Consider the following 24061-nt stretch of genomic DNA (forward strand, 5'->3'; position numbering starts at 1 on the left):
GCACAGTGCACTTGTGGCAAGTAAGCAAGCTAGAAGACTTGCAAAGTTATGGAAGCAACACATTAACAAGAGAATTCTGAGTAAAACCAAAGTTACTTTTCCTAGTAACTAGTTACTTTGAAAGTAACGAGTAACTTGAAGTAACTGAGTTACTTTTGAGAGAAGTAACTAGTAATGTAACTAAGTTACTATTTTAAAGTAACTTACCCAACACTGGTCTTGTAATATATCTATACTAAAGCACTTCTGGATGGATGCAAACTCCATTTCGTTGCCTTGTACTTGTGACATGTGCAATGACAATAAAGTTGAATTCTATTCTAATTCTATTCTATTCTATCAGCCCCAGGGGATCTGCCACCAAGGAGTTGTTAAACTGCCTCAGTGACCTCCTTCAATCTCCCTTGGAATGCTGTCAAAGTTCTGCCGGATGTGGGAGTTGAAGATCTTGTGGACAGGGACCTCTGGCACATGTCTAGGTATACCAGGTCTGTGCAGAATCCTCCCCCGCTACCTCATCCAGCTCACCACCAAGTGGTGATCAGTTGACAGCTCAGCACTGCTCTTCACCCAAGTGTTTAGAACATATGGTTGCAGATCTGATGAAACGATTACAAAATCGATCATCGACATGCGGCCTAGGGTGCCCTGGTGTCACATGCACTATGGACACTCTGTTTGAACGTGGTGTTTGTTATGGACAAACTGTGGTTTGCACAGAAATCGAGTAACAGTACACTGCTCGAGTTCAGATCTGGCAGGCCGTTCCTCCCAATCACGCCCACATGAGCATTGGAGCCTATCAAGAGGACAACAGAGTCCACAGGTGGAGCATCCTCAAGCAACTCCAACATACAGGCAGCAAGCTGAGGGCATACTTTGCATCATCTTTTAAAAGTAATTTTTGCTTACCTGTATTATTGTGGTATATGTTGTAAAGATCATAAAGCCATTTAAGGCAAATTTTAGGGCACATACATAAAAATCACTTAAGCTATATTAGGATGTAATAATACTCTGTGGTCTCAGGGCCAGTATATTAAAAACAAAATGCAATAACTCAATGGAGCAGATGTAGTGATGTTTACTTCTTGAGCAAACCACACACTGAAGGGAATTGCAGCCATTATTGTTTTCTCCAATTGCCGACCACCTTCTAGTGTGCTTCTAGGGCCTAAAGGAACTTTAGTTTATTACGCTCAGAGCTAAATTCAGAAGTCTGGAACTAATCCACACTACCTAGTGAACTAGTGAAACCTAGTGAAAAAAATGTGATATTTTTTATTTTTCTAACTTTAGAGTTTAACTATTAAGTTATATTTGTTATATCCACTAGTCAAACTAACAATACATTTCCTTCTTATATATGGAATTCCATTTTTGCAGCAAAGTATTTAAAATTTCAAGATATGTCACAAGAATTTGTTTGTAAAATCTAAAATGTGTGTATGCAAAAATGTGTCTAATTAAAATAGCCAGTCAAAATACAAAGACACAATTGTGAGACAGGATCTTCGTGTTTTGCTTGAGCATAGGTGTGTTACTGAGGCACAAGTGAGACGAACAACAATCCTGTTTAAATAACAATAATCATGCATTTAAAAGTTTATTAGAGACCAAATGTTTTTGTAATGTATTTCCTACATGAAGGTGCATGGCAGTTAGGTTAACAAAGTGAATAGAGTACAGTGACAAGCTGTTCATATAAATATAATAAGTCTATGCTGTAATAAAACAGAGACCGTATTTAAAAGTCAGCCTGCATACTCTGGATTATGCCAGTAGAGTATTCAGTGTGCTCCAAGAGCTAGTAATGAGCACCAGAGTTAACTGCTTACCAGTCTTAAAAATCATTCATCACTCTACAAATAAATTATTCTGCTGTTTATGTTCACTCTCCTAAAACTTCTTCAAAAAGGCCAAAGGTTTGAAGATCTTTAAATGTTAATATAGCTCAGAGAGAGTACAAGGAAGCAACAATTCATACTTTATTAGAACTGGTCCTCTGAAGAAAGAAAGCCTCAGAAAGTAAAGGAAAAGACCTGGAAGTTTGTTCAGTAAGAGATAATAAAATATTAGTGGATCAGTGATAGATGAACGTACCATAGACATAGAGGGTGTAGTCATCGTAAGCCTCTCCAATTGAGTTGGATGCCACACAACGGTAGGTTCCATTGTAGGACTTGTTTAGATTTTCAATGTAAAGATCGGCGCCGGTGATAACTGCATGGGAAGGTACGTCATCATCCACCTTCAACCAGTTCACCCGCTGTGGCCTGAAATTAAAACACCAGAGTAAGTACAGGAGTAAGATCACATTGCTCTTCATCAGCTAGTTTCGGCCAGTCTTTTAGATCTTTTATTGATCCCCTATATCAGCAATACCTTTTATATTATATATATATGTATATATATTTCATACTGCATACCTTGTTTTAAATGAACGGCATTCATATTATCAGTGAATGAATTGTAAAATCAAGTTTCATGCCGTTTAAAAGTGGGAACCAATTAGAGTCCTCAACATACATTGAACTAATTCTTACTTAAAAAACCTTTTCATTAAGTACTTCTCATCAATTTTTTTTCTTGATATTTCAAAGCTGAATCTTGGCAGTTCTATTTCATGATCCTTTATTTAGTATGACTAACAACTAAGGTTGAAAGTGAAAATGTATCTTATGTTTGTGTGTGTGTGTGTGTGTACACACACACACACACACACACACACACACACACACACACACACACACACACACATATATATATTTATTTATTTATTTATTTAAAAACCATAAAATGCAATCACACTGTCATTCAAATTATGAGAAGATTAAAATTCTTCTCACATTATTTTATATTCCTTTTATTTTTCTTTAAAAAACAACAACATTGTAACATTATAGCCATACATACTTAGAATATGTACAGAAAATGTTAATATTTATATATTTTTTGTTTTTTTTAAAGTAATACTTTTTTAAAAAATATATAATGGCAATTCACAACAACAGTGTTTTACACTGTAAGGTAAAGCCGATAGATTATAGGGTCTATGTAATATTGAAGACAGAACCTCAGTGATCAGACAGTCCAGCAAGCACCGGCAACGGTACCAAGGTTATATTACCATTTTAATGTACTCGCTATAGGTTTCATATATGGGCAATATGCATGTAATAAATCTCCTGTCAATCTACCAAATAATTATCTTGTATGGCCAACTAATGATTAAGGATTGGCCCCAGAGTAAAGGTCAAGCAATACACACACACACACACACACACACACACACACACACACACACACACACACACACACACACACACACACACAAATCTCATGGCATCCCACAGGCAACCAAGAACTTCCATCTTTTGAGTTTTCTTTTTCTTTTTTATATTATCCTCCTAGGACCTGCCGTCCACATATGTGGACATCACATTTTGGGTTATTTAGACCAAAATACTCAATTTTGCTCTACAAGGGCCTGATATCCACTTACGAGGACATTATACTGCTACTGTTCTATCAAAATTCTAACAAATATCCTCATTTGTGGCTCTCATTTTTCTTAGCAACAAAAATCAGGTAAAAAAAACCAAACATTTGATAATTCTTTGTTTTTACATTCATCGGGCCCCAATATGCCCAAATATCAAAGAGAAATTAAAAATGCATGCTCTGGAAGAGTTCAGGTCTTAGGAGGTTATAGGTCTGCATTTGTTTTGCACTTTTGGTTATATAAAAATGAACAAGTTAAACAACCCTCTGGACTGACATCAGTATCCGATCTTGGACAACTGTTGCTTAATTGTTTGCATGTTTTGTTCAAGCTCAAATACCTTTTTCACAGTGCAGTCAGTATCACAGTAGCCCACCATTCTTTGTTTCTTTGTTTTCAGAGGTCAGTTTGTTTTGTTTTGCAAATGACTGTATGTTTGTGGTACACTGCGCTTACGTAGTAATACTCTGACTACTAAGATTTCATGAAAAAAAAGACCAAAGTCTTTGTGTCACAATGTCATGTTTGTCTTTTTATCTAAATCTCAGTTTCTCTTTTTGTTTCATTCCAGGGAGGTTTAGCAAATTGATTCAATCAGTAAAAACACTTCAGTATATGATTGTCCTACAGTAGACATACATTTACAGGTCCTTTTAACAACTTTACCCACATGTGGTAACAGATTACCATTTCTCTGAAGATAACTAACACAGCTTAATCTTTTTTTGTCTTTAGTTTAAAGCAACAATAAATAATGGTAAATAAGATGTATTGAAATGACATCTGTACCTTTGCATACCTCTAAAAGTAACAATAACCGTGCACCAGCCTTGTCTTGAAATTGCAGACTTTTCACGCTTGTATACTTAGAGAAGCTCTGTAGGTGGCTGCCTACCAAGCGTCTTTCTTTGTTCTCTTTTCTACCTTGACTGAGGTTTATAGCAGGGTGACAGATTCCATTTTTATGACAATGAGCTCAAAGTGCCCAGAGTCACAGAGGGTGAAGAGAAAAGAAAAAGACAAAACACCTCTATTTTGCTGCTGCAACTTTCAATGGCCATTGCCAGCTACTGTTATTTCCCCTGAGCATGTGCTGATGGTCTCTCTTGTTGCATTTTGTTGTGGTGTTTTAACTTGTTTCCCTCCATTTGAAAACATTTGGTGTGAAGGGAGCAAGCAAATGGGAGGGGGGTGGGGGTGCACAAAAATCCAGGAAAAAGAAAAATATGAAATAGCTCCTGAAGCTCATTTCCAAAACAAACAAACAAACAAACAAACCACAAGTGTTTTTAATGGCTGTGGTGGATGGCTTGAAAGAGAGAGGACCGTGTCTGCTGCAAGTGTTCTGTAGGTGAAGTGAAATGTAAATGAAAAAAAAAAAACATTTAGAAATATGAGTTGTTTTCTCAGATGGAGTTGGAAACATAACCTAGAAGAAAATGTTTCTATAGGTGCATCGGATGTTGTGAGGAGGGAAAAATGAAGCTAGGAAAGGAGGTATAGATAGACGGAAGAGGTAAGATGGGGTTGCAAGGAGAGAGGAAGGGCAGGCGTCTAGAATACAAATGGCTGCCTGCAGTCGGGGCCCCCTGTGCTATCTGCTGGTAATGACTGCACAACTCTCAGCAGCTCTAATGAAAATGACTTCCAATTCCCGGCTCACTGTATTGATTGTGTTTTCATCTTTATAAAATGAATACGGGTAGTGAGCTTGTCTCTATGCCAAGTATGAAAACTGCAGGGGGTGGGGGATTGGGGTGGAAGGGAGGAGCATTCAGGAGTGCACACTGTTTTGATCTATGCGTGTGTGTGCGTGTGTGTGCGTGTGTGTGTGTGTGTATGCCTGTTCTGTACTTCTACCTTTCAGAGTTTCATACTGAGTTTTTGAGCCTCAGATGGGAAAGTGAAAAGTGAAGACAGTTAAAGATTGGTTCTAACTTTGATTCATGGTCAAGACTGGATTACGACTAAGGTTTAAATCTGAGGGCCAATTTAAAGCTGGCATTGGCTGAACCTGCAAACAGAGTTCAGCTGTTGATGTCATACTCATAACGTCATCCATGATGAAATGCATTAGAGCTGCCTGTGTAGGCAAATGCGAAGTTGCCTATGAGGGTTTCGCACACAAAGATTTTGACAAATAAAGTGCAGTCAAGAGTCACCACTCGTTCCCTTGTATTTCACTTCTAACAAAGCAGACATTCTTGTCATTTTTTAAAGTGGTCTTAAGCAATTGCTCTCCAGGCTTTCTGAAGGCCTTTCAAATTTTTCACCCCTTTTCAGCCCAGAACTTGTACCTTGAACCATTTTTAGATTAGATTAGATTAGATTAGATTTTGATCTATTACATAGTAACATCTGGAGAATGTCTGATTGGCAGTAGCTTCGTTTTTTTACCATGACTATGATGCCAAATGCACTCCCAACGTACTGACTTTTTAACCTTGTTCCAAACTGTTTTCACCTTATAGATTATATTTCCATTAATGTATATAGTCAAATATTGAAAAAGAAAATCATGGAAAATCCTAATTTAACAGATATAGATAAGAAATGAAGGGTGACATGAGACACAATGCTTGTTGATCAGCGATCCCTAACCTTTTTTGCGCCATGGATCAGTTTAATGTCAGACAATATTTTCACGGACCGGCCTTTAAGGTGTCGTGGATAAAATGATACAACCAAGAGAAAAACTGTGGTATTTTGTAAATATAATAATAAATGCAAATTCACTGTGTAATTGTGTAACTTTATTAGCAGCGTCCTCCTGAAACGCGCTAACAATATTGAGAGTAACATCCTCTGTAACATCTCTGCCCCTTAATACTCTCTGGTGTGTGAACTTGTGTGTGAATGGGTGAATGACTGGATGTGTAAAGCACTTTGGGGTCCTTAGGGACTAGTAAAGCGCTATACAAATACAGGTCATTTAGTAACACACTAAGAAATTATGATTGCTTATGTTTGGTTGCATTTTAACCTGCTTAGAAAGTCTACACCTCACTCAGACCTCTAAGGAAGGAAACTAATTTCAATCACATTTCAGTAATAACTATCAATCACTCTTTCATGCTTCTAATTCCCTTAGCAAAACACTTCCCCGAAAAACTAAATTTCACACACTTTCCAACTTTCAACTCTCCAGCAGAGAGGACAGCTGAAGTCCGTGACAAGAGCAACCGCATTACAAGGTAAAAAACTTCTTCTGAAACTTTTTAACCCTCTACTGCAGCGCAATTCACTTTTTGTATGCATTTATGTGCTCAGTGCGCTCCCAGGTACACAGGGCCCATTTGTCACTAACACAATTATTAGGTTCCATTTGTCACTAACACGATAATCTGTTTGTATGTCTGTGTTCATAAATACACTGTCTGACATTAGTTGGGCATGACAAACATAAACAAGCTTGGTTGGCATTCAAATCCAGTATAAAATGTTGTGAACACCTCAGCTCTATTTTTATGCTAAAAAACAAAAATACAAACTGCTTTTCAAGTCTGCAGATTCCAGAAACCATTAAGTTTTCATGGCGTGGGCCTTTTTCTAAGGCTGCCATTTACCTTTGAATTTGAACAAAAGAAGCACCTGCAAGTTGGTCACATTGAGTTTGTAATGTAATTTTCATAACAGCATCTTCATCTCATGATTGTGTTCTGTTCAAATTTGAACTAGCTTGTCAACATACTAATTTGATAGATTTCAACAGCACCAAGTACAATTTATTGATATTTGAACAGTTCAGCAGGTCTCCTGCCGGAGGCTCTCAGGGCTACGCTCAACCCTGCTCTCCCTAATGGTTTCATTTGCACTCCATTACATCTCATATCACAAAGACCTGCCATCTAAACAAACCAACAGCTGGGTTTACCGATGATGCAGGTGAAATAATATCCTAATGAGCAACAAGCTGGAGCTTTCAGATGATAAGGCTAGGCATTTCAAAGGGCTTATTTGCACCGAGTCACTGTAAGTTTTCAAAATGGTGAGAAAAATTAGTTGAGGACAGTTTTCTGTTCACAGCTCTGTGTACCACAAATAATCATTTAACTTTAATCACAAAATTGACTTCATGAGTGCATAACCAGTGTCTTGAATCCATCAACATAGTCTCTCTCAGCCTCATGCACTTTCCCTAGATACCTTGAGAATATTATCACTCATCATTTAGGGGAAAAAACACCCAGCCTATTCAACCCTCTGCCTACTGAAATTCTAACTGCAAGACATTAGGACCCACTCCCCTCACTATTATTAATGCCCTTCTGCTCGGTCCTCCACTTTTAAAGCAGCAGTAATTAAATACCTGCTCAAAATATCACACAGTAATTCTGATGTATTTCATAATTACAGGTCAGTTTTCAAATTTCCCCTTTGGAAATCTGAAAAACGAACATAGAAGCCATTCAATTACGTGATTATGTAGCCAGTAATGGGTATTTAGACTAGCCAGGACCCAGGTCCTTATCACATTCCACTCACAGTTTTTCTCCCTGAAACTGTACTTTCACAGCCATTCTATCCATCAGCTGAACTCCATCGGCTAATTAGAAGAAATCTCTGCTGTCTGCGAGAAGATTAGTTCTAGAGCCAGTGTTGAGTAAAACAACACACTGTGCTTGTCAGGTTTATGTACCACTCTTAGCTTCCTCTTCCACAGAGTTGTGACATTTGGCATTTCCAATTTTCTAATTTGTCATCAAAAACTAAGTTTTAGCCCATGAGGCAATGTTCACGAGTCACTTTTTTTAATGCCAGGACATGGCACGGATCATCTCGTTACAATTGTGTGAATGTTGAGTAGTGGCATTCACGTGGGTGGTATTTTGAGCAAACAGACTACGCACGCTCCACATGATAATAGTACTGCCTGTAGCACTGGCATATATCAGCTGAACAATGTGGCCCACCAATTAGTAAACAGTCCACAGATAAGCTCAAGAAGCATGACCAAGAGTCCAAAGTACTGACGTGTCCTTCAAACTCGCTAGATCCCCATGTGATTAAACATATACAGGATGTACAGGGAGTGCAGAATTATTAGGCAAATGAGTATTTTGTCCACATCATCCTCTTCATGCATGTTGTCTTACTCCAAGCTGTATAGGCTCGAAAGCCTACTACCAATTAAGCATATTAGGTGATGTGCATCTCTGTAATGAGAAGGGGTGTGGTCTAATGACATCAACACCCTATATCAGGTGTGCATAATTATTAGGCAACGTCCTTTCCTTTGGCAAAATGGGTCAAAAGAAGGACTTGACAGGCTCAGAAAAGTCAAAAATAGTGAGATATCTTGCAGAGGGATGCAGCAGTCTCAAAATTGCAAAGCTTCTGAAGCGTGATCATCGAACAATCAAGCGTTTCATTCAAAATAGTCAACAGGGTCACAAGAAGCGTGTGGAAAAACCAAGGCGCAAAATAACTGCCCATGAACTGAGAAAAGTCAAGCGTGCAGCTGCCAAGATGCCACTTGCCACCAGTTTGGCCATATTTCAGAGCTGCAACATCACTGGAGTGCCCAAAAGCACAAGGTGTGCAATACTCAGAGACATGGCCAAGGTAAGAAAGGCTGAAAGACGACCACCACTGAACAAGACACACAAGCTGAAACGTCAAGACTGGGCCAAGAAATATCTCAAGACTGATTTTCTAAGGTTTTATGGACTGATGAAATGAGAGTGAGTCTTGATGGGCCAGATGGATGGGCCCGTGGCTGGATTGGTAAAGGGCAGAGAGCTCCAGTCCGACTCAGCAAGGTGGAGGTGGAGTACTGGTTTGGGCTGGTATCATCAAAGATGAGCTTGTGGGGCCTTTTCGGGTTGAGGATGGAGTCAAGCTCAACTCCCAGTCCTACTGCCAGTTTCTGGAAGACACCTTCTTCAAGCAGTGGTACAGGAAGAAGTCTGCATCCTTCAAGAAAAACATGATTTTCATGCAGGACAATGCTCCATCACACGCGTCCAAGTACTCCACAGCGTGGCTGGCAAGAAAGGGTATAAAAGAAGAAAAACTAATGACATGGCCACCTTGTTCACCTGATCTGAACCCCATTGAGAACCTGTGGTCCATCATCAAATGTGAGATTTACAAGGAGGGAAAACAGTACACCTCTCTGAACAGTGTCTGGGAGGCTGTGGTTGCTGCTGCACGCAATGTTGATGGTGAACAGATCAAAACACTGACAGAATCCATGGATGGCAGGCTTTTGAGTGTCCTTGCAAAGAAAGGTGGCTATATTGGTCGCTGATTTGTTTTTGTTTTGTTTTTGAATGTCAGAAATGTATATTTGTGAATGTGGAGATGTTATATTGGTTTCACTGGTAAAAATAAATAATTGAAATGGGTATATATTTGTTTTTTGTTAAGTTGCCTAATAATTATGCACAGTAATAGTCACCTGCACACACAGATATCCCCCTAAAATAGCTAAAACTAAAAACAAACTAAAAACTACTTCCAAAAACATTCAGCTTTGATATTAATGAGTTTTTTGGGTTCATTGAGAACATGGTTGTTGTTCAATAATAAAATTATTCCTCAAAAATACAACTTACCTAATAATTCTGCACTCCCTGTACAAAGGCAAGCAGGCTCCACCCCAGAACCCACAGGGCCCAAGGGAACTGCTACCAAAGTCATTCCACCAGACATGACAAGACACCTTTAAATGTCACATGTCAATGCCAGAACACCTATACAAGAGGCCTAAAACAATAATAATCAGGTGGTTTTAATATTACAGCATAATAAAGGGACTAACAAGATACCCCTAAAGAAAAACTCTGGAGATCTGAGAGATGCTTGGTTGTTCTAAATGGGGAAGACTTGGAAAGTCGAGTACACAGGATTTAGACAACAATCGCATTACCTTACAACACTCATTATTATGTTTGCATTGGTGTATAGTTCACTGAAAATAATAATCACAGTTTTTTCATTAACTTATAATGAGCCCTTTTATAGCTACAAAGGGAAAAGGTTGTCGCTTATGGATTCAGCCACAGCTATAACCCAAAATGGACAAAATCAACAGTATCTCCACAGAAGGTGTTTTCAGATAAATTCTTTTTTTTTTTGTTAAGCCACTTAACATAACAGAAAATTGACCAAAGATCCAATTTTAAATTGCATCTTTAAGAACAACAAGGTTCTATTAGCCAAAATCAGATGCTAATAGCAAGCTATTAGCCAAAAACAGTGCATCCTTAAGAAAGTCGATGGAACTAGACAAGTGGAGGACAAAAGAAGCGACAGACCAAAAAAACTACAGCAGAAAAAAAACATCTGAAAGTCATGTCCCTAAAAATATGGAAATGTATTGCAAAGACCTGACATAGGACCTCAGAAACGCATCTAGCCCTTAAGTTGATACATCTGATGTTCACTGAAGCCTCATCAGAAATGTCTCGGTGGAAGGGTGGCTGTCAAGAAGCCATTCTTACGGAATGAAAACAGGGAGAAAACGGAGAAGCATGCTAATTACAAAGGAACTGGACTAAAAATCAATGCCAGCAGGTCTTATGGAGTGATTCCAGTAGGTAGAATAGTGAGTGGCAAGTAATTTGTAAATCACGGTGGAGGCTCTGATATGGTTTGGAGCTTCCCCAGTGGTGTTGGAGATTATGCAACGGCTTTGTTTTTCATGATAATGTTCTCAAACACACTGTAGTAAAAGCATAGTTGGATAGAAAAACACACCATGGAGCACTATCAGTCATGGATTGGCCTGCCCAGAGCCCAGACGTCAACATTATTGAAGCAGTGTGGAATAAATGGCCTTCAAGAAGCCTGGAGAACTATTCCCGAAGACTAGTTAAAGAAATGACAAAAAAGGTGACTAAGAGACTTCAGGTTATGCTAAAGAATAAAGGAAGTCATACCAAATATTGACTCTGAAGCTCGTTAGAACCGTACAGACTCTGCTTTTACAGTACCTTATATACAGTCATTCCATATATGTTTGCACGTTTCAATAAGTTGCTGCACCTATTTCCCATTTTCTGAGCAAAATATAAAGAAGGATTGGCTCAAGACTTTTGCACAGTACTGTACACTAGACATATATAATGTGTCTCACTCATACACACAGACACATACTTTGGAGGTGTGTGCAGTATATGTTATGTTACCCATCAAAAGAGAATAAAAACTCTATGCTTACAATAAGCCAATGATTCATCACTGGCATTATAAGTTATGCCAGTTTAGCTAATGAGAGAACTAAATTTATAGTATCCTCGCCATTTTACCTCAACTAAACCCACTGCTGCTTCTGAGTTCTCAAATCCAGTAGAATATTTTCTGTCTGCTTTTCTCCATTCACTTTTATTTTGCGGTCTTATACTAACTACAAAGGGGGAAAGTCTTTGGACTTATGTCCTTTTATAACTTCAAAGGTGCAGTGTAACCATGAATGGTCTGGAAGCCTCAGATGAAATTAATGCATGATACTGTGAATAGCAATATGCACTCCATATTTGCATGTTTTCTCATAGTTCAACGAAGGCTCCAATAAATCACAAACTAATAGTGCTTTTGTGTTTTTCCTTTTTCTATGCTTGGGTTGAATGTACTGTCTGGCTGCATTAGATTAACATTAGTTTTTGTGTGCCAATGTGCCACATTTACAAATTGTAACATAGACAGCAGGAGGTGTTTTTGGTGGATGGTGGGCGTACAAAGCGACTCTTACACAAAGGACCGGGTTTCACATCCAGACTTCCATCTGTGGTTAGGTTTAGGCAACAAAAGCACTTTGAATTGGGTTTTGATTGAATGTACATAAACACACTGTGTGTCAAGTCACTGTTGCTTTTTTTACTGTATTAAAAGTACACCATGGTCTTTCCTAAGTGTTGTGAGTACCTAAATGAACGTATTAAAAAAAACGTAAATAGTGCTTTAGTCAGTACAAACTCGACAGACAGAATATTCTTGCAGAACAAAAAATACAGCAGTGAGCAAATTTCTAATACCAAAAACCAAAAACATGCTGTATGTACAGTGATGTGCAAAAGTCTTGAGCCACCCCACATTTTCTAGGAAAATGGGAAATTGGTGTGTTTGGGATCTTTGTCATGCTGTGCCACCCTTCCACCATTTCTGATGACTCTCCATTGTTGGATCAGCCAGGGTCAGATGCAACTCTGAAGTCCTGTGTCAAGTCTGAGCTAGATTTTTCCTTTTTCTTCAGGACATGACTTTTGGATACTGTTCATCTGCTGTAGATATTTTTTTTTAGGCGTGCTTATTCTTCTTTTGTCCTCAATTATCATATATGCAAAGTTTTCAGTTAACAGCTCTATGGGAATCACGATGGTCAAACTCTGTAGTCTTTATTCAGTGTTGAGCAGCTTAGAAAAAAAAAGATTCCTCTGAAAATGGTCAGGTACAAAGACTGGATTGAAAATGAGTGAACAGCAGCCAACATCCAAAGAAAAATTTGGAAGACTGTCAGAAAGCCTGGAGAACGATTGCTCAAGACTACTTTAAATATAATAAGAAAGTCTGCCTCTGAGGAAATAAAACGTGATGAAATCAGGGGTGGCTAAAGACTTTTGCATAGTACTGTATTCCTAATACTACCAGCAAAAGCCCTGTACAGCCTTCTGTTGGAACCCATTTATTGACTATATGAAAACATTTTTTGTTTGTTTTATTCTGTTTCTCTTTACGTGAGCCTCGGGTAGGGAGGGGGGGGGGTTCTTTTTGTTAGTTTTTTTTTGTTTTTTTGTTTGTTTTTTGTGTATAATTGCAACGTTTTCATTATGTATTGTGACCATGATTTGTAAAAAAAAAAAAAAGTGATTGAATAATCATAGATTTTGAAATTATGTCTTTTCCATGTGCTTTTTGCCAGTGCAAGCTAACTGCTGCTATGTTCATTACTTCTCAACAGCAAAACTAAAACAGTAACAGACAGAGCCACACGCCACAATGCACTGATGGTATGTCAGTGAATACACTGATGTGCAACTGTTAGCAGGCAGGCATACCTGTTTCACCATGGCTGTCATTAATTGGTTAAATGTGTATGTTTGCGTGTGTTTGCTTGTGTCTTACTCGGGTTTGCCTCTGAATTTACACGACAGTTCCAGGTTCTCTCCTTCTCTGGTCAGACCCTGAGGAAATTCTACCACGATCTTAACTTCTGGTTTGTCTGAAAAAATGAGAAAAACACAAAGTATTAAATATCCAGATAACATTAGTGACAAACTACAAGTTCTTGTCATGAATTCTGGTCTGCTGTAAAAATATTTATAGTATAACTTTAGTATCAACATAATGATAAGCACATGCATCAAAGCTGAAATTTGTGGTCAGGAGTAGAACGTAAAACTGCTAAATCCAATTCAACCTGGGAGTGACATGCAGAACAATGAAGTTGCACGAGGCATTGGTTGGTGTCAATCAGCTTTGCCGACTTCTCGCATTTATATGAACTGAGGGAGGATTTCGAGCACTAATAAGGTGTCCAAGGAGCAGGGAGATCACATCTAAGATCTTGACCATTCAAGGCTTAAAATAAGTAATCTGAAAAGCAGAACCCACAAACAACACTGTGAATCCTTTTTGTGGATCTTCAAATGAAAGAAGCAACCAAATATTGATTAAATTTATTAGTTGTCATCCAATTTCTTAGATGTAAGTACATCTAAGAAATTGGCCTCTTTTTTAATGTGGGCTCTTTTACCTTATATTACATAAAGCACCTTCTGGTGACAATTGGAGATACTAAGCCAGCACTTGAAATCTGAGATTTTAAAGGGGACATACAGTTATATCCAAACCTAAAGACTTCTGGAACAATCTCCTTTGACAGATGAGACTTAAGTTGAGATGGCTAGTCATATTGCATAGCTCTACCTTTAGGGAAAACCAATCGCAGCATATCGGCACAAACACCTCATACTAACTGTCAGTGGATGGGTGATAAATCGGACTTGTTTTGCTGCCACAGGCCTGGACACCTTGCAGTCAGTGAGTCAAACATGAACTTCTCTGTTCTTAAATTTGATTCCTCTAGAGTCAAATCTGAGGCCATCTGTCTGACAGCTAAAGCTTGATTAAAACTGGGTCATGAAACAGGATAATGATCCTAAGCACAGCAGCAACAGAATGCAGCAAAGATCAAGTAAAAGTCAACATAACTTAAATGGTGTGGTGGGACCTTAAAAGAGTTGCGCCTCAACGGATGCCACAAACCTCATTGAAATGAAGCAATGTTGGAAGGAAAAGTGGTCCACAATGACTCCACAATGACGTGAGACTGATAAAGTCACACAGCAAACAATTATATAAAATTATCGCTGTTAAAGGTGGTTCTACAGGCTGATAAATCCTGGGATATACTTTGTTTTTAAAGGTCCTGCAAACACTTTCTTTTCCACATGACATTTGATTTTTCCAGGGTTATATTGTACATGGTAAAAAATCAGGGATTCCCTGTACAGACTCTTGGGGAACCCCACAAAACACAGGAAGCATAAAAGGGAATCTTTCCATTGAATGCGTTCTCCTTATACGGATGTTGTTAAAAACCGTAGAGAGAGACAGAAAGTTGTTAATAATGGTTAAAATGTTCAGGGCAAGCATTTGAAATAGCTTCTACTTTTAAAAAGACAGAAAGAGAATGGTGCCTGAAGAGCAAACCCTTAAAAGGTGCGAGGATTAACAGGAAATACAGCAACAAGAACAACATCCATGACCTGCCTCAGCAGTGTTCAAGCATCAGAGGAGGCCAGGTCATGTTTAAGTTGCTAAAAGGCACTGTTATTGTTATTAGGACTGAGCTGCTATGTTGCTTAGTCCGGGGGGGGATTTGACTTGACATTAAGTAAACAGTAAATTACTTTCAAGGTGTTTTCCTTTAAATTTCCTGCTATTACAGCCTGTGCATACAGATTACAGAGCATCAAACCAGCTATACGTGAGCATATTTTTGTTTAGTGTACATTTTAGGTTCTAGGCTATAAAGTTATTTTTATTCCTGCTCTATTTCTTTTTGCCACTGTTCCCTGCCCCAGCCAACTGATAAATGTTGTCTCATCTTATCTTTTGTGGATATGTAAATTAAAGAAGACAGCAAAACATAAAGCACTAGGAGATGATAGGTGGGCACTGGGCAGGATCACAAGTAGCTTGGTATGTTCAAAGATGCTTCCTGTTAAAGTTGCAAAAGCACTTTAGTAGCTGTTACAGCTGGAGAAAAAAAGCATGTAAGAATGCTGTTTTGACAAATCAGTGGGGTGCTTTGACAGTCACCGCTGTGCTATTCTCTGCACCCGTGGAGTTTTGGTTGTTCCCATCGCACTGGCTGTTGCTGGTGCTATCAAAGCCTTTTTTTCACCTTGGCGTAAGAGACGACTGAATGTAATGTTTTATTCAATCTATCAAACGGATAAGGGATTGAATTCGTTCTTGCCATGCACTGAATGGGAAATGGGAAACGGAAGCTCTCGTCTGACTTACAACCTTTCGCTAAGGTTTAAAAATGCCAGGTATGTTTTGGTTGATGGTTCCAGTCAATGAGGTGTCCTGCTGACAGAAAACCGAAGAACATTTGCTTTTTATCTTGCCGTCTGCTCAGCAACAGCACATCTCAAAAGGGAAACATCATCCCCATCTTTTTTGTAAATGCAATCGATGTCACAAATACCATTTACATGAATGTAATAAAAAGAGCATAAGAGTATTTTTACCCCATGAAAAAAAAGGTTTTGTTCTAGTTTTGTTAAAAATTTAACATTAAATGGCAGAGAGAAATGCCATTCAGTGGAACCATTTTATTTCAAAGTAGAGTAATTATAGTTTACCAGTTATGATGCAAATTATTCTTGTTCTCTTCCTCTTTTTATCGCCTAAATCCACTTTTTGGTGCGTGTGTTTTTTAATCAGCCTGTAGTTGGAATGATCGAGGCTGAGTTATGATTTCAAAGCTGGCGGTAAAGTTCCACGCTGCTGTCCGACCTTCTCGGCAATAAACAACACGTGTCTGGCCATCCATCTGTCTAAATCACACCCTGTCAGTGGCTGGCTTTCAGTTTCTGTGATGGACAGCAGATGGGCAAAAAGCCAAGTCTTCTGCTCAGTGGGCATGCTTGGATTTAGACAGCAACCCTTTGGTTTTATTTCCACTCCAGGCACTACATGGCATCCTGCAACTTTTTCTTTGCTCACGACGTCATCTGACCTTGTCATCTCGGAGCCATAAACATGAAGGACGCCAGGCATCTGTAGGTTGTTTTGATAGCCTCAAGTAGTTATGGCAAAGCTTTCTTGTCTCTGTTTGATGGGAAAACACTGTGCTGCCAGATTCGGATGCTGCCACTTCAGTGGAAATGAAATAGTGTCTACCATATGCAAGAGAGCCGTTATCATTATGCTAACTGAATTATTTGCTTTATTGTGTGCCTCACCTCATAAGCACTCAAGACGGCACTATCCATCTCTCGGCAGCCAGCTGACCTTATGGGAAAAACAACCCAGCATCCGAGCAAACAGCTTGCTTTCTTATACACATAATCATTAGTGTCTTATTTAATTATGCTGTCCCCTGACAATGGGCTTTTTTCCTCCGCCTTTTCTTACTACACAATGCTCTCCATTCCACTCACAAATTGCCTACACAGTGGGTGAATGAAATGTAAATCAACCAGTGTACTGCATCTAATCAGTAAGCTAACTTGCATGTCACTGTAGAAACTGCAGAAGTAGGCTTTATTTTAGTTTTGTCATTCATAATTTTCTCACCAGACATATGCACTTTTTAGATATGTTAATGGGAAGGGCTCTGTGGTGACAATTAGAAGGAAAAAGCAGACAGTTCATTGGGGTTGTAAAGATACATAGATTGTACATATAGTTCACGACATTTAAGGGACACAAAAACCAAAGTTTTCCAAACAGTTTTCTGTTAGCTATTGGGTCAGTCACACTAGAGTAAAATAGTCCAAAAGCAATCTCCTTGCTGATTAGGAATACACGGTGGTTGTGGTGACTGTGTTTAATTTTTTCGTAAGCGTGGCAATGAACGGTTGCACATTCCACCTCAGGCTGAGCACTTCTGATTGCAAGACAACTGCACACAACACCTCTTGGGAGGCATCCCGTCTCTAAACAATTGCAGTCAGTCTTGGATTGGCTGGAGTCACTCTCTGATAGACAGGCTGGTTAACGTTTGTGACTAATTTTCATCTAGTGTAATAAACACAGGCAGATTGCCAACATGCTGCAATCAATTTGAGTCAGGGTGCACCAATGAGCACGACTGTGCTTCGTTTTTGTAGTCGGGGGTTGAACTTAACTAACTACTTGTTAAATTCTGGCTATACATGCTATATAAAGCAAGGGTGCCTGTAAATTTGTAGGTAAATTTCCATCCTGCAACAATGTTACCATTTTGGATGAGATTAAAAGTAGAATGTAAGTAGTTTGCACAGATGTTTGTTCATTTATCACCAATAATCAATGATAATATAATGATACAAGTGCCAGCTTCACCCGAGTCAATCCCAAACTGACAGCAGACTGACTCTGTTGCTTTGAATCCAATAACTAACTGGGAACGATCAGTTTATTAAAGTCTCATTGAAATGATTAATAATGATTAATAATCTTGGTTGACCCATTGTCTCATCCATAAAACCTCTAACAGACAAAACATAAAATGGACTCGCTTGCAGAAGTTGCATTACTACATGCAGATATTGGACTACCAGCAGGGGGAGATGATATCTGTAAAGCCATTCCAGGGTGCTTAACTGCCAGAAATGATGAATCTAGGCAGCTAATATGTATCTACATGAAAATGTGTTAATAATGTCTGTTTAAACGCTTTCCCATGGTAATTTTCATGTTGGCTTGAAATAAAAATTCTCCCTCTGCTTTTACTGCAACTTACTGTAAATTCTGCATGCGTGTCTTTTTACTGATTTTAAGAGGCAAATAGTGAAATCGACATGGTGGAACGGCGTGTCGATTGCACGTTTCGTTGTCGGCTGCTCCTTCACTGTTTTCTCTAGTGTGACTGTAACATTAGTGACCAGTAGGGGCAGTATGATCAATGAAAACCACGACTACTAAGAGCCTTTTAATGCTATAGAAACAGAAAGCTTTTAAAGTAAAAGTTGTGAAAGGTGTTGGTTGAAAAACAATAATACTTCCACTAATTTTATACAATGCTGGTCCTTTTGCTAAAACAAATAAATTTAAAAAACAACAAAACAGAATCGTGACTCCAAACTGTGCATTTTGCACTTTATCACATCCCCGAGTGCTCAATTAGTAAACATCTACTTAATTCATACCAGTTGACTGTTAGTCTTTAGACAGTCCACAGAGAAACAAAATTCCTCTGGACATAGGAAGGATACACTAATAGCAGTTGCTATGTAATATTAAACTGTGTAACAGAGTTCAAAGAGAAGGTAGAGAGGAGGACTGTTTATGTCTGTTTGTTACCCACTACAGTATGCAAAGAGCATGGCAGCCTCAGCCCCTGCACGGAGCAGAGTGAGGCACTGAGCCGGGTGGTCAGTGTGAGCTCCCTGTTATCAGAGGCCAGCAAAATGCCATTCTGCCTCTGTAGATGAGCTGATCTCCTCCTCTCATGCTCATAGAGAAAGGTCAGATAGTGACAGAAGAGATTTTATTTTTTTAAATAAAATGCTAGGACATGCCAGAGGCCAAAGACATAAGGTTACAGAAACAATAAATACAGAACTTTAACCATTCTCTATTAACAAAAGATCTAATCATTCAGTCTAGGATTTTAATTACTTGTTACATGCTGTTTTATAGCAGTGTTGTGTTATTGCTATTATTAGTTATTGAGAAGACTCGTCTGTGCATATATATATATATATAAATAAAATACTGCAATTAAAAGTGGCTATTGCTGCAAAAGTGTCCTCCTGGCCTCCATTATGGGCCACGTGTTGTTTTTTTAAGGAACATTTAGTTGAATAAACAAGGTCAGATGATTAGATAGATAAACATTGTATTAACCATTCCTACATGAAAACAGGGGCATTATTTGAGAGTTTAATGAATTCTGAGAATGTTTGTACCTCACATACAAATAGAAGCAGCAAATTTAGAGTCTCATTCACTTGAGGAAAATAAGTAACATTCTATGTTTTTGAGAGATGTTGTAGAAATCTATAAGCCACTGGTTAGTTTAGTTAATCTAAGCATAGAGGTGCAGAGTGTCATGGTATGAGCACAAGGCATCAAGTCCTTCTCTGTTCAGCAATAAATACTAAGATCACTTAATGAGTGCATATTATCTATATATACATTTGTCAATAAATATGAAAACAAATGGAAATTAAGGATTGGATCTTAGCTTGTCCATGAATTTTCAAGGTCCTGCATGGAGAAGCATGGCTGTACATTGACATCCATCTATTCCCACCAGGACCCTGAGGGCATGTGATCAGGGCTGTGCACTGGGAAATAAACATGACAGAGCTTCTGCAACAGCACCCCACCACCGAGACTAAAACTAACTCAGAAATAAATGTTCTAATTGTTATAATAAACATTAACTTCATATTAGCAAAATGTAAGGTTAATTGTCCACAGGGAGCTTTCAGCTGCTTCCTAACAGCTCTTAAGGTTCAGCATTGACTTTTTATTTAAAAATACCCTCAGCATTAAAGTATTAAAAAACATTTTCAATTGAAAATAGTTACATTTTTGGAGTACCATGGAGTTTTTTCCAGTGCCATTTCTCTCACAACATCAAAACGAACTCCAGACTTAAAATATTAACGCCGTCAAAGGTGGACAAGAAAGTGATCCTAGCTGTCACAGATTACCCTGTAATTTAAAATCTAATAGTGAGCTAACACGGTTTTAGCTAACCTTTCTAAATGAAAGCACAGACGTTCACCACAAGGAAGTACTAAAAGATGCTTTTTGGAACAACAATAAGGATTTAAGAGAGAGTGGCCAGGTGTCATACTTGTCAAATCAAAGATAAACTGCAAATTGCAGATTGGTTGTTAGTATTTAATTACAGGTGTAAACTGATACAAAAGCTTTACGTGCAGCACAAAGCACATATCAAGAACAGAACTGGATCCTGACAGATCATTTTATAAATGAATGCAGACTTCCTGACAGGCATTTAATTTCTGATGCTAAATTTAAGAGCGTTGCCTGGCTAAGGGTGAATTATGGCGATTTATTTATATTTACATCTATATTTTATTTTCTATTCTTTTGCACTGTTGCCGTGCATTTGTAGCAAATATTTGTAGTAAATAGTTACCGTGCATTTTGTTTGCACTTCCTTGACATTAGGCTAGGGGAAAAAACACAACTCTAAAATATTTATTTCTGATGCACATGTGAAATATTTTTCCACAAAACACTACCACCTGCACACTGTGCACTCTGCTGTTTGCACCAAAATACTCCACAGGCAGCCGAAACATGTCTGAAGTCAGGAAAACACCAGTTGAAAAGATCTGCTTGTGCTGGCCATTGTGCCACCAAGATAATAGCTTTTTAAGTATGCATCTGTTTTGCATTCAAGTAGATCTGCAGATTTTTTTTCCATGCTTCTCACAAAGAGGTGAGAAGAGCAAAGTGAAATTCAAATTTAACACCGACATGTTTTTCCGGAGGAAACTAAACACGTCATCTTTCAGCTCTCCCTTCAGGGGTCGATCATCACCCTCCATCTCACCCTCTCTGTTGCATCCCCAGCTTTGCATGAACCCTGTACACCTTCTCCTTTGTTACATCTGTAAACCACCTCTACATTAATTTTTTCCTACTCACACAAGATGAATCTTTTTTTTTTCCAATGGCAAAGCCTTTCACCAAACTTTCAGAGGGTGGTGGGGGGATAGGTTGTGGAAAGTTTATGTCATTTAATTAGTGAAGATAGAACTGTCTACTGTGTTACAGTCCAATTTCCCCTTTTATTCATTATAACATGCATAATTTTCTTTCAATGTCACTGCCACACCTCATGCATTAAACTTTTAGTTGCGGGTAAGAAAAAAGCAAATCTATTCCATTTAATTAGTAGGAATGGAACACTCTTCTCTAATCCGGTCCATTTTTCTGAATTAAGATGATGAGTTAGGCAGATGATACTCAGAAAAAAGGAAAAAAGGGAAAGTATAACGCTGTTTAAATATCCATCAAATGCTGATTTCTAATTTATTACCAAGCTGAAGCACTTACACTGCACCTCCAGGTATTTCTGTGCCTGGAAGTCCTTGACTGCAGGGTGGTCGACGATGCAGATCACAGGTACGCCGTCATCCTCTTTGCTAACGGTGAACGTCAGTCGGCTGGTTACTGTGTACATCTTGTCGTAGGTCAGTTCAACTTTGGGCTTGCCTATGGTAAGAAAGAACAAAGACAAAACAAATAAAGGAGGTCAAATCAATTCACTCAGATGGTTCTGGCAGGAGCCATCTATCCAGTGGCACTGGGGTGTGGAACAGAAACTGCTGGGACAGTAGTTGTACTGTGGGAGAAGCACCTCTAGGAAGCTCGCCTGGAAATCCAACCACAGCAGCCATACCAGGACTTTAGTTGGTTTGAGCAAACAGCGCCAAACACCGACTCGCTCTTTTGGTGTAAAAAGTTGGAGTTTGGTTTAAAGTAAAAACTGCACAGCTTGCTGTCCTAATCATTTATGGACTCCTCGTATTCTGTAGGCTGGTTGATTTCCTGCTTGAGGGATCAATTGATTTTCAATGTATGCTTTGCCCACAAAGATCATATAAGGAAAACAGAGCTCCCAAGGCTTAGGCTACCATTGCAGAGAAAATGTCAATAATTTCTATATGCTTTTATTTGGGTAAATATTATCAAAACTTATTTTGGATTTCTTCCTTACTTCTGTCAGAGGTTTATTTTATGCATCCTTGATTCCCCTGGGAGTACGCTATAAAAAAGAAAGAAAGAGTATTTTGCTGAACAGTTTTACTTTACAAAATATCAATGATGGCAGCTTTGCACTCAAGGCTACCAGAGAAAAAAAACAACCAAGGTTTGAAATATTAAGGACTGACAAAGACAGCCATTGTTCGCCTGCAAGGGGAATGTCTTTCTTCCCCTGACCTTGCAAAATATTTACAGTGGGAGTGAGAAGCGTGTCCTTGAAAATGGTCCGATAAGGTGAATCAGCTAAAAATTGCCTGCTGTCAGGGGCTACTGTGCGACTGTGAATCACTCATTAGGTTTTATCAAGCCAGATTTATTGTGTGGCCACCTTTTGTACGGCACTGCCAGATCTGAAGCTCGCAAAGCGTCCCTCGTCTTATTACTGGCTGCTCTTTAATAGCACACAGACAAAATGTTCTCAAATGCAACGACGAGGACAGCTTCATTGGGCAAAATGAGGGACATAGATGCAGAGAATGCTGTACAGTAGAGTGACAAAGAAAGATTGATCCTTTTTATCCCTTTGTCCTACTTCCTCACAGTCATTTGCACAAGCGTGTTTGTGTCCCATCAATAAAACAAACATCAGAGAAAGAGCCTGCAAAAAAGAAACGCCAGAAAAGGAGAAACTCTGTGCAAATATGAACGGCTGCATCCATCAATTCACATTTTAGCTGTAAAATATGTACTCGGTGCACATTCCACTCACTCTTCTGTAGCTCAGCCACTGGGGTGTTCCTGTCACTGTGGTGACAACTGTCTTTTTGGAAGCTGGGAAAGCAAACCTGTGTGATGTGGATGGTGTAAAGGAACAGGTTGTCATGAATAAATACCACTAGAGGCTTTAGATGTATGCAAGCACCTGAAATGGGAACCTGAAGGGGTCTGCTCAAATCAAAATGTCTTTTGAGATGCATGAAAGACTAGTGAAAAGATGTCTTCATTCAAGTCCTGGGTGTCTGAACCTTGTGCTTTACATTTGACAATTTATATCACAATAAAAATAATAACCCACAAAAGCTGTTCACAAAGGCAGGTACAAAGGTGTGGAAGTAGAAGATATATTTAGAATAAATGGCTTCTGAGATGATTAATGATCCGCCATCTTATTTCCTCCCCATCCTCCTTTTTACACCATCTGTCATTTCCAACACTCCAGAAAAGTCATTTCCTGACATTCTGCTCCTGGATTGGCACATCCAAGCCACTCTACCTTTTCCTGTGTGTATCATTCACTGTGTGCTATAGGAATGATATGCAGCTAACTTCCTCATCTTTGCCTGTAGCTCTGTCTGTATTTTAAGGCAGACTTCAAGAACAAATTGTAGGCCTGGTAACCACAAACCATCGCAAAGACATTGGCTTATGTGAAAACCAAGTATGTGCTTGAAAGTAAGCATCATAGTATCGGCTTGCAGGGTTAGCTAGTCCAACAGTGCTAACAACTATAGCTCCTCAGTCTACTTAGGCCTACACTTGCTAATTAAGAGTATACAACTGAGCTCACTCTGATAAGTATTACCACATGAAATATGCTAAGAGAACCCAAAAGGTGTAGCTTTTAGCTAGGCAGAGAGCAGTATTCAGACAATGCGAGAAAGATATGTGGCCACTGAATCCCAGCAAGCCAGCTAA

The 24061-nt window shown here is 38.8% G+C and overlaps 1 protein-coding gene across 7 annotated transcripts in view; it reads right to left on the bottom strand.

Moving 5' to 3' along the window:
* Positions 1–24061, bottom strand: part of cadm1a (cell adhesion molecule 1a) — a 467380-nt gene that overhangs the window by 69063 nt on the left and 374256 nt on the right. For all 7 annotated transcript variants that reach the window (XM_042218278.1, XM_042218280.1, XM_042218279.1 and 4 more), the window contains 3 exons: positions 21716–21874; positions 13574–13670; positions 2104–2276 (listed from right to left, as the gene is read on the bottom strand). In XM_042218278.1, coding sequence (XP_042074212.1) covers positions 2104–2276; positions 13574–13670; positions 21716–21874 — 429 coding nt within the window. The remainder of the gene's footprint in view (positions 1–2103; positions 2277–13573; positions 13671–21715; positions 21875–24061) is intronic.

Source organism: Haplochromis burtoni, unplaced genomic scaffold (genome assembly GCF_018398535.1).
Source record: "Haplochromis burtoni strain Fernald_Lab_line unplaced genomic scaffold, NCSU_Asbu1 Contig_17, whole genome shotgun sequence".
Classification (NCBI taxonomy): Eukaryota; Metazoa; Chordata; class Actinopteri; order Cichliformes; family Cichlidae; genus Haplochromis; species Haplochromis burtoni.